We start from the raw sequence: 12,223 nt of genomic DNA, 5'->3' as shown, positions 1-12,223 counted from the left end.
TCTGAGGCTTTACATTTGTCACATAGTGTCACACAGTGGGGAGACCTGGGGCCTTTGGTTTTGGAGTAGTGAAGTCTATGTCTGACTGTGTATTGTATCAATTGACATCTGGCATTGACGGAGCAGGAGTGAATTGTAGACAGGGATTCTCCCCATAGATCATCTGAGATCTCAATATTTTACTCTTTACCCCAGGTCTTTATGTATTTGGAGAAAAGGGTGACAAACTGTGAGATGAGGTGTGTTGAGTTGGGAGGGCGGTGTAGCAAATCATAAAACGAATATTGTACAGGGAGGCTGTCAACATTTAGAATGTTCCCTTTGATCTAGTGTCTGTTAAAAATCCTTTTTAACCCGTCTCCTCCTCTTCACCTACACTGATTTGAAGTGGATTTAACAAGTCACATCAAAAGGATCATAGCTTTCACCTGGTCAGTCTGTCATTTTAAGAGCAGGTGTTCCTAATGTTTTGTACACTCAGGTATATTTTATATAAGTGGTTATATAAGTTGTTCCTCCTTCCGTCTTCCTATCTTCCTCACTCCCAGGTGAGTCTTGGCACTAGCGACACAGTCTTCCTGTGGATCAAAGAGCCGAGGCCCACAGTGGAAGGACACATCTTCTGCAACCCAGTGGACCGGCCCTCCTATATGGCTTTGATATGGTAAACATCTCCCACACTACCCCCACGACTTCAGAAACAAAGTAGTTCCCCCGCAGTTCACGTTAGAATGGTATACATTTAACAAATGGCGAAGAAGCACCACATCCCGTCACAATAGATCTAGAGCCAATACGCTCTGAATACTTACATAAGCAGAAACAGTATGGCTTTGCAGAAACAGACCATGGATGTTGCGGTAGGACTATAGAGTAGGGTTTAGACTAAGCCTATAGACTCAGTTCCCTTAGTGAAGTATAATTTAATGAACAACTTAGCTCTTTCTCTGAGGCATTCAGGTACAGTGCATTCGGAAAGTATTCAGACCCCTTGACTTTTTTCACATTTTGTTACGTTAGTCTTATTCTAAAATGTATTAAATATTTTTTTTCCTCATCAATCTACACACAATACCCCATCATGACAAAGCAAAAACAGGTTTTTAGATATTTTTGCACATTTAAATAAAAAAATTTAAAAATCACATTCACATAAGTATTCAGACCCTTTACTTGGTACTTTGTTGAAGCACGTTTGGCAGCGATTACAGCCTCGAGTCTCCTTGGGTATGACTCTACAAGCTCTGCACACCTGTATTTGGGGAGTTTCTCCCATTCTTCTCTGCAGATCCTCTCAAGCTCTGTCAGGTTGGATGGGGAGCGTCACTGCACAGCTATTTTCAGGTCTCTCCAGAGATGTTCGATCGGGTTCAAGTCCGGGCTCTGGCTGGGCCACTCAAGGACATTCTGTAGCCACTCCTGCATTGTCTTGGCTGTGTGCTTAAGGTCATTGTCCTGTTGGAAGGTGAACCTTCACCCCAGTCTGAGGTCCTGAGTGCTCTGGAGCAGGTTTTCATTAAGGATCTCTCTGTACTTTGTTCCGTTCATCTTTCCCTCGATCCTGACTAGTCTCCCAGTCCCTGCCACTGAAAGACACCCCAACAGCATGATGCTGCCGCCACCACCATGCTTCACCGTAGGGATGGTGCTAGGGTTCCTCCAGACGTGACGCTTGGCATTCAGGCCAAAGAGTTCAATTTTGGTTTCATCAGACCAGATAATCTTATTTCTCATGGTCTAAGAGTCTTTAAGTGCCTTTTGGCAAACTCTAAGTGTGCTGCCAACCCTTTTACCAAGGAGTGGCTTCCATCTGGCCACTCTACCATAAAGACCTGATTGGTGGAGTGCTGCAGAGATGGTTGCCCTTCTGGGAGGTTCTCCCATCTCCACAGAGGAGCTCTGGAGCTCTGTCAGAGTGACCATCAGGTTCTTGCTCACCTCCCTGACCAAAGCCCTTCTCCCCTGATTGCTCAGTTTGGCCTGGCGGACAGCGCTAGGAAGAGTCTCCATTTAAGAATGATGGAGGCCACTGTGTTCTTGGGGACCTTCAGTGCAGGTACCCTTCCCCAGATCTGTACCTCGACACAAACCTGTCCCGGGGGCTCTACCGACAATTCCTTTGACCTCATGGCTTGATTTTTGCTCTGACATGCACTGCCAACTGTGGGACCTTATATAGACAGGTGTGTGCCTTTCCAAATCATGTTCAATCAATTGAATTTACCACAGGTAGACTCTAATCAAGTTGTAGAAACATCTCAAGGATGATCCAGCAAAGGGTCTGAATACTTATGTAAATAAGGTATTTTTGTTAATTATTTTAAATACATTTTTCACCTTGTTTATGGGGTATTGTGTGTAGATTGAGGAAAAATAATAATTGAATCAATTTTAGAATAAGGCTGTAACGTAACAAAATGTGGGGCAAAGTCAAAGGGTCTGAATACTTTCTGAATGCACCGTACATGATTCATGACAAAGATTATTTCCACTGTACTACAACTGACCTGGTAATAGAAGCATGTTCTAAATGGCATACATGTACTCCCCTAACCTGGACGACACTGGGCCAAACCCTCCCCTAACCTGGACGACACTGGGCCAAACCCTCCCCTAACCCGGACGACACTGGGCCAAACCCTCCCCTAACCCGGACGACACTGGGCCAAACCCCCCCTAACCCGGACGACACTGGGCCAAACCCTCCCCTAACCCGGACGACACTGGGCCAAACCCTCCCCTAACCCAGACGACACTGGGCCAAACCCTCCCCTAACCCGGACGACACTGGGCCAAACCCTCCCCTAACCCGGACGACACTGGGCCAAACCCTCCCCTAACCCGGACGACACTGGGCCAAACCCTCCCCTAACCCGGACGACACTGGGCCAAACCCCCCCTAACCCGGACAACACTGGGCCAAACCCTCCCCTAACCCAGACGACACTGGGCCAAACCCCCCCTAACCCGGACAACACTGGGCCAAACCCTCCCCTAACCCAGACGACACTGGGCCAATTGTGCACCGCCATATGGGACTCCTGGTCGGGATCCAACCCCAGGCTGGAGTGACGCCGTAACACTGCGATGCAGTGCCTTAGACCGCTGCGCCACTCAGGAGGCCCTTTATGTCCCTAACATTAAATTAAAACTGAAACTAAATAATATAAAAATGAAATATCTGTTTTTAGAAAACTTAAACTAAATAAAAACTAGTAAAGTGGATCTGAAAACAACTAAATCATAAATAACAAAACAAAATAAAAACGAATATAAAAACACAACTGCAATAACCTTGGTACCTAATGCTAACGATCGTTATGTGGCATTGACATTTAATTGAATTCCTTGAGACTTTGTTGAACTATAACTCTGTCACATACAGTCCAAAACAAATTTGCCACTTGTCATTGTGCCACTGGTAACCTTGCACAAGTGCACAAACACACACACACCAAGTGACATTGACATCTTTTACTAATCATTATCTTCTGTCTGTATGACTCCTGTTCCATAATGTTTTAATCTACGGTAAAATAGAGTATTATAAAATAAGTGGTTTTACTCATAATAGCTGATACACAAAGGAGATTAAAATCGGGAAGGATGCTCAGGCTTTTACTGTAGATGGCTTGCTTTGAATTCAATTATACTAAATGATGGTATGTCAGCCCAGGTAAATGTGTGTGTGTGTGTGTGTGTGTGTGTGTGTGTGTGTGTATATTTATATGCCTCCTGCCAGCTATAAGAATGGCTCCCTGACCAGAGAGAGGATCAGAAACAAGTGTGCTGGAGGGTCATGGGAAGTCTTCTCCTCGGTCCTGAGGACTACACCAATAGGGAACAACGGGAACATAGGTGATGAAGTCAAACATGCTGTATCTATCAGTAGATTTGTTTTAGTCATCAAGTTGGATTGATTTAGAGACTGTAGGCCCCAGATTTATTCAGATAATGGCAGGGTTTTCAGATAACGGCTTGATTTTTTTTGATGTGGTGCTGACTGATTCTGAATGGGCTGGCATCTAACGTTCTCTCCCAGGGATTTATTTTGATGTGGTGCTGACTGATTCTGAATGGGCTGGCATCTAACGTTCTCTCCCAGGGATTTATTTTGATGTGGTGCTGACTGATTCTGAATGGGCTGGCATCTAACGTTCTCTTCCAGGGATTTATTTTGATGCCATGGAAATCACACCGTCTGCAGTCGGAGTTCACAGATTTGACAAAGAAAATACGAAGGTCAGTGCAAAGACTCTGCTGTGTATTGAAAGGAAGTCAAATTATGGATGGGATTCTATTTGCAATTCAAATGAAAAACTGGAAACGGTAGTTCTCTGTTGTTTCCATCTAAATGAAAAGATGTACAAGCACATAAGTAATTCATAAGTAAGAGATTAATGCATGTAGTTTTTTTTATCGATCAATGTTTTATTGACCAATGAATGGTTTCAAAACAGCAACCGGAGCCCTTGTCCAAGACAGACAAAGATAAGTCACGCGAGGCTACAGTATCGCTGTCACCCGCTTTTCCTTATCCTTGTGAACTCCTTCAACGGGGCGGTGAAGCCGGAGGATTAGGAGACGTCATACAGGGTGATGTGAGGAGAGAGGTCAGAAGGGGTGGGGACTTAGCCCGGTGGGAATGAGGCTCTCCATTCCCCCAGTCAAAGAAAGTTCTGTAAGGGCAGGAATCTCCCATCTACTCCCCTGCTCCTTTGCCTGCGTTCCAAAAGCCTCTCTTTGTGTTCCCCATCCCTGTCGTCCCGCTCAGGTAGCCGGCTTCTCCGCCCAGGGGGAAATCCGAGCCCTGGTTGAGGGACAGTTCCTGGCAAAGAGGGTCCACGCCGAAAAGCTGGGTTATAAGATCAGTGAGTGGATGCAGTTCCTTTCTCCTCTCTCTCTTTCTCCTCTCTCTCTTTCTCCTCTCTCTCTTTCTCCTCTCTTTCTCCTCTCTCTTTCTCCTCTCTCTCTTTCTCCTCTCTTTCTCCTCTTTCTCTTCTCTCTCTTTCTCCTCTCTCTTTCTCCTCTCTCTTTCTCCTCTTTCTCCTCTCTCTTTCTCCTCTCTCTCCTCTCTCTCTTTCTCCTCTTTCTCCTCTCTCTCTTTCTTGTAGTAATTTTTTGCTTCCCTCCTAACTCATTATTGTACATTCACTTTCTCTCTCTTTTCTTATCTTCTACTCGCTCTTTATTTTTTTACTATTTTCTTCCCCCTGGCATTTCCTTCATCTATCTTCTCTTCATCTCTCTCTCTCTCTCTCTCTCACACTCACTCACACACACACACACACACACACACACACATACACACACTTATCTCTGTCCCTCTCTCTCCACAGTGGTCAGTATCAGTAGTCTTTTAGCATAGTGGCTGGATGCAGTTTCACTCAAAAACCCCCGGAAGGGAACAGAATGCCTCAAAGATATTGAAGCATGAGGACAGAATAGGCTACCCCTCGCACTCACTTATCACAGCTATTTGGCAGACTCAATTTTGGCTCTATATTGGTCCAGAATATTAGTGATTAATCAAAGGCGGTGATTTTGCCTTGAGGACCTCGTATCGAGCGGCAGATTGTTTTTTTTTAGCCCCCCGTAAAAGAAGTCCATTATTGCAGTCAAATTTGCTGAAGGAGAAAAAGAACAGAGTAATATTGTGATCCGTTAGGATATTTCTACTAACTGCTACTGTATGGATTTTGGCAGATGATGCTAGTTCAATTAAAGCACATTGACTACTGCCAAGGCGGATATTTTAAATTAGTCCATGAGGGATCTGTTTGTCTGTTGCCTTCATACAAAGCAAGCAGTTTGGTCCATCTGTCATCATTGGAATCACTCTGGGCCACATTGCTATTTCTCAATGCATCCTTTCAATTCAAAGCCATTGCAAAATGAAATGCTCAAATGTAGACTTTTCCCAGAGAGTTTCAGGAGTCAGAGCCTACCAGGTTAGATAGATACTGTAGACAGGCAGGTTTGTGCATCGATTGATGCTGATTTCTCTTATGACGTTTGGGGCTGGTCCTATATGTGTGGGCATGTGTAGCCTGGCTAAGCTGAAATCTCACTCACTCGTCACCGAAGGTCAACATTCTGCCAGAGAATTTAACTTCAAATAAGACCCTCACTGGCCATCAATAGTAATGAATAATGTATTTGCATACTGACAGATCACTCTTTATTAAAAGGAAACCCTCTTATTGACACTATAGGTCTTTTTTAACAGTATTTGAGTGTGGGAAATGCAACTCAACTACATATTATGTTCTCTGTTGTCCTAGAATGACCTATCAGACAAAGTAAGTTAAACTGATTTAATTCTATAGATTTAGCTACACACAGAGCGTGTCAAGGGATGATGCTGGAGAGGCGAAGCAGATACGGGGAGTCAAACATTTTAATATGGAACGGACATGGAACGAGACAGGAACAGCGTCAGCACACGGGTAAATAACAATCACAATATGGAACAATGCGGACACAGGAAACACAAACAAGGAACAGACAGAGTGAAGGATTCCAGGGGAGTCCAATGAGCGCAGCTGCGTGTATTGTTGGTAACAGGAGTGTATGATGACGGGTAGCCTGGCGCCCTTGAGCGCCAGGGAGGAGGAGCGGGAGCAGGCGTGACAGAGAGAGAGGTTATGTTATATCCACCTCAAATTGAATATTTTGAACGAGCATGTTGCTTTACATCCTGGAGAAGTGATTTGCTGTTGACTGGGACGCCCGGGTTACAGTTTATTAAAGAGCACTGTGTTCTGTTCTCTCTTTTTCTCTCTCTTTCGCTCTCTCTCTCTGGTCCTCCCTCTTCTCTCTTTGTCTCTCTTTCCCTCTGTACTCTCATTCACTCTCTTTCTTTCTTTCTTTATTTCTCTCTCCCCTCCCTCTCATGTCCCTTCTTCTCTTCTCTCTCATGTCCCTTCCTCTCTTCTCTCTCATGTCCTTTCCTTACTTCTCTATCACCTCCTCTCATGTCCTTTCCTCACTTCTCTCTCTCCTCCTCTCATGTCCTTTCCTCACTTCTCTCTCTCCTCCTGTCATGTCTCTTCCTCTCTTCTCTCTCCTCCTCATGTCCCTTCCCCTCCTCTCTCTTCCTCTCCCTCTCCCTTCTTGAATCCTTCTTTAAATCTAGTGACTATTTCACTCCGACCGCTAGTCATCTTGTAAGCTTGTAGATTTATGTCCTGCTCAGCACTGACCAGTTCTCTCTAAAGGATATGGATTAATCACAGAAAAAGGAGAGGACTGACTGAAATGTCACTTCTGACCTCAAGTAAAGCAAATGATTGTGAAGATGATGACGGGGGTAGTGATGATAATGGTAGTGATGATAATGGTAGTGATGATAATGGTAGTGATGATAATGGTAGTGATGATAATGGTGGTGGTGGTGGCAGTGATGATGATAATGGTGGTGGTGGCAGTGATGATAATGGTGGTGGTAGTGCTGCTGCTTTTGATGACAGTGGTAATGATAATAATTGTGGTAATGATAATATTAGATATGAGTGGTGATGATGATGTCAATCAAATCTAATCAATTATGCCTAAGGCATATCTTCTTCATACAGTCTCTTTGAGGGCCTTTATAAATGAATCTCCCTGACCGCTAAGGAACATTGATTATCCAGCCAGACATGGTGTTCTCCTTGAATTATTTACTTCCTCCTTCGATCCAGCCATCCTGTTCCTACCATGTATCCCCCTCTTTTCTTCTCCCCCTGCTTCTTGCCTTTGATACGTTCCAGCCAGGGGGAGGAAGGCATTGGCTACTTTAAAGAGGACAAGCCACTGAGGAAACATCGATAGAGTGGATGGATACTATCAACATGCATCCTCCCTTCCTTGAAGAAATCCCTGATCTAGCATTGCTGGATTGGTGAAAGCTGTGTGATAAAACTCAATCAATCAATCAATTAAATGTATTTATAACGCCCTTTTTACATCAGCAGATGTCACAAAGTGCTTAGACAGAACCAGCCTTAAACCCCAAACAGCAAGCAATGCAGATGTAGAAGCACAATGGATAGGAAAAACTCCCTAGAAAGGCACAAACCTAGGAAGAGACCTAGATAGGAACCAGGCTCTGAGGGGTGGCCAGTCCTCTTCTGGCTGTGCCGGGTGGAAATTATAAGAGTACATGGCCATTAAGGCCAGATCGTTCTTCAAGATGTTCAGACATTCATAGATGACCAGCAGGGTTAAATAATAATCACAGTGGTTGTAGAGGGTGCAGCAGGTCAGTACATCAGGAGTAAATGTCAGTTTGCTTTTCATAGCCGAGCACTGTTGTTTACGCCTATCTATTTGTGTTACAGTAAGTCAGTGATAACTTCAAGGAAAGTAGGAAGGAACAATGTGTTTTTAAGGTATTCATTTACGGCCTTCATGTTTTGTTGTGGCACATTCCTTTAAGATGATGTCCTCCGATCAGGAATAGCTATACAAGTTACGATGTGTAGTGTAGTGCTTTGACAGCATAGCTTCATTTTCTGAAGAATAGTGGCTATTATTTTTTTATACACCGGAGCCTTTCTTTCAAGACAAACACGGATTCTGTCATCATCTGTAACGCCATGTAGGCTACTGTTGTAGTGTTACAGCTCTGCACTGTACTTACTGACAGATGTACAATTCTCATGTAACTCAAGTGATTGTTCCATCTAGCAACTCTATTTGGAGAATATATATGCCGTTTTTTTCCCACAGAACGTTTTACTCTGGGTTGGGTCTATAGTCTTTGAGTGCATGCTTGTGTGTGTGTGTGTGTGTGTGTGTGTGTGTGTTTGTGGGTCTGTGTGCGTCAGTGCGTGGGCACACACGCGCGCATACTTATGCAATTGAGGATGCATGTGCCTTTATGTCACATATATAGAGTGGGGAGAACAAGTATTTGATACACTGCAGATTTTGCAGGTTTTCCTACTTACAAAGCATGTAGAGGTCTGTAATTTTTATAATAGGTACACTTCAACTGTGAGAGACGGAATCTAAAACAAAAATCCAGAAAATCACATTGTATGATTTTTAAGTAATTCAGTTGCATTTTATTGCATGACATAAGTATTTGATCACCTACCAACCAGTAAGAATTCCGTCTCTCACAGACCTGTTCGTTTTTCTTTAAGAAGCCCTCCTGTTCTCCACTCATTACCTGTATTAACTGCACCTGTTTGAACTCGTTACCTGTATAAAAGACACCTGTCCACACACACAATCAAACGGACTCCAACCATGCAAGATCTCACCTCGTGGGGCATCAATGATCATGAGGAAGGTGAGGGTTTAGCCCAGAACTACATGGCAGGACCTGGTCAATGACCTGAAGAGAGCTGGGACCACAGTCTCAAAGAAAACCATTAGTAACACACTACACCGTCATGGATTAAAATCCTGCAGCGCATGCAAGGTCCCCCTGCTCAAGCAGGCGCATGTCCAGGCCCATCTGAAGTTTGCCAATGACCATCTGGATGATCCAGAGGAGGAATGGGAGAAGGTCATGTGGTCTGATGAGGCAAAAATAGAGCTTTTTGATCTAAACTCCACTCGCCGTGTTTGGAGGAAGAAGAAGGATGAGTACAACCCCAAGAACACCATCCCAACTGTGAAGCATGGAGGTGGAAACATCATTCTTTGGGGATGCTTTTCTGCAAAGGGGACAGGATGACTGCATCGTATTGAGGGGAGGATGGATGGGGCCATGTATCGTGAGATCTTGGCCAACAACCTCCTTCCCTCAGTAAGAGCATTGAAGATGGGTCGTGGCTGGGTCTTCCAGCATGACAACGACCCGAAACACACAGCCAGGGCAACTAAGGAGTGGCTCCGTAAGAAGCATCTCAAGGTCCTGGAGTGGCCTAGCCAGTCTCCAGACCTGAACCCAATAGAAAATCTTTGGAGGGAGCTGAAAGTCTGTATTGCCCAGCGACCGCCCCGAAACCTGAAGGATCTGGAGAAGGTCTGTATGGAGGAGTGGGCCAAAATCCCAGCTGCAGTGTGTGCAAACCTGGTCAAGAACTACAGGAAATGTATGATCTCTGTAATTGCAAACAAAGGTTTCTGTACCAAATATTAAGTTCTGCTTTTCTGATGTATCAAATACTTCTGTCATGCAATAAAATGCAAATTAGTTACTTAAAAATAATACAATGTGATTTTCTGGATTTTTGTTTTAAATTCCGTCTCTCACAGTTGAAGTGTACCTGTGAAAAAAATGACAGACCTCTACATGCTTTGTAAGTAGGAAAAGCTGTGAAATCGGCAGTGTATCAAATACTTTGTTCTCCCCACTGCATATATATATATATATATATATATATATATATATATATATATATATATATATATATATATAGATAGATAGATACTACAAAACCAAAAGTATGTGGACACCTCAAGAATTGCATTTGGCAAAAGGCTCACGCATACTCAGGCTGACTGGCTCTTGCTCAGGCAAATGAGAAATAAGTGCATTCAGGCTATCTGGAAGGCCAAAAGTTAGTTACTTTAAGGAGCAGAAGTTCTGGAAAACGGTTAAAGGCCTGGAGAATTAACCCTCCTCCTCACAGCTGCCCATGTCCCTTAAAGTTAATGATGTGGTTGTTACTGACAAGAAGCACATAGCTGAGCTCTTTAATCACCACTCCATTAAGTCAGGATTCCTATTTGACTCAGCCGTGCCTCCTTGCCCGTCCAACATTTACTCATCTCCCACCCCTTCTAATGTGACTCCCCGATGCGTCTCCCTCTTTTTCCCCTGCCCCGCTACGAAGTTTCTCCCTGCAGGTAGTCACTGAGTCCGAGGTGATAAAGGGCTCCTTAAACTTGACCCCCCAAAAACATCTGGGTCAGATGGTTTAGACCCTTTGTTCTTTAAGGTTGCAGCCCCCATCATCATCGCCAAGCCTCTCTCTCCTTTCTGGGTAGGTTCCCATTGCTCGGAAGGCAGCCACGGTTCGTCCTTTATTTAAATGGGGAGATCAAGCTGATCCTAACTATTATAGGCCTATTTCTATTTTTCCCTGTTTATCAAAAGTGTTGGAAAACTTGTCAATAATCAACTGACTGTCTTTCTTGATGTCTATAGTATTCTCTCTAGTATGCAATCTGGTTTCCACTGAGGTTATGGATGTGTCTCTGCAACCTTAAAGGTCCTCAATGTTGTCACCATTGCCCTTGATTCTAAGCAATGTTGTGCTGTTATTTTTATTGACTTGGCCAAAGCTTTTGATACGGTAGACCATTCCCTTCTTGTGGAGTATTGGTGTCTCTGAGGTGTCTTTTGCCTGTTTTACTACCTCTCTCAAAAAGTGCAGTGTATAAAGTCTGAGAATCTGCTGTCTCAGCCACTGCCTGTCACCAAGGGAGTACCCCAATGCTCAAACCTAGGCCCCACGCTCTTCTCAATTTACATCATTTACATCAACAGCATAGCTCAGGCAGTAGGAAGCTCTCTCATCCATTTATATGCAGATGATACAGTCTTATACTTAGCTGGCCCCTCCCCAGATGTTGTGTTAAATGCTCTACAACAAAGCTTTCTTAGTATCCAGCAAGCTTTCTCTACCCTTAACCTTGTTCGGAACACCTCCAAAACATAGGTAATGTGGATAAGAATACCCCTATCCCCACAGGTGTGATTACTACATCTGAGGGTTTAGAGCTTGAGGTAGTCACCTCATACAAGTACTTGGGAGTATGGCTAGACGGTACACTGTCCTTCTCTCAGCACATATCAAAGCTGCAGGCTAAAGTTAAATCTAGACTTGGTTTCCTCTGTCATAATCGCTCCTCTTTCACCCAGCTGCCAAACTAACCCTGTTTCAGATGAACATCCTACCCTTGCAAGATTACGGAGACATAATTTATAGATCGGCAGGTAAGGGTGCTCTCGACCATTCAGCCATCAGATTTTCCACCAATGCTCCTTATAGGACACATCACTGCACTCTATACTCCTCTGTAAACTGGTCATCTCTGTATACCCGTCGCAAGACCCACTGGTTGATGCTTATTTATAAAACTCTCTTAGGCCTCACTCCCCCCTATCTAAGATATCTACTGCAGTTCTCATCCTCCACATACACCCGTTCTGCCAGTCACATTCTGTTAAAGGTCCTGAAAGCACACACCTCCCTGGGTCACTCCTCTTTTCAGTTTGCTGCAGCTAACGACTGGAAGGAGCTGCAACAAACACTCAAACAGGATAGTTTTATCT

The 12,223-nt window shown here is 44.1% G+C and overlaps 1 protein-coding gene across 9 annotated transcripts in view; it reads left to right on the top strand.

The window, feature by feature from the left end:
• The window catches only part of xylb (xylulokinase homolog (H. influenzae)), a 63,868-nt gene that overhangs the window by 11,940 nt on the left and 39,705 nt on the right, over positions 1-12,223 (top strand). For 7 of the 9 annotated variants that reach the window (XR_016486581.1, XR_016486582.1, XR_016486583.1 and 4 more), the window contains exons 12-15: positions 549-664; positions 3,743-3,858; positions 4,169-4,242; positions 4,775-4,871. Coding sequence is in view for 3 of the 9 variants with exons in the window: in XM_036943978.2 (XP_036799873.2) it covers positions 549-664; positions 3,743-3,858; positions 4,169-4,242; positions 4,775-4,871 (403 nt within the window). In the remaining 6 variants the exon portion in view is untranslated. The other 2 variants (XR_016486584.1, XM_090199465.1) reach the window with 2 other exon arrangements.

The sequence above is a fragment of the Oncorhynchus mykiss genome, chromosome 15, assembly GCF_057628025.1.
Source record: "Oncorhynchus mykiss isolate SJ-2025 chromosome 15, ASM5762802v1, whole genome shotgun sequence".
Classification (NCBI taxonomy): Eukaryota; Metazoa; Chordata; class Actinopteri; order Salmoniformes; family Salmonidae; genus Oncorhynchus; species Oncorhynchus mykiss.
This window is presented reverse-complemented; position numbering and strand designations above follow the sequence as displayed.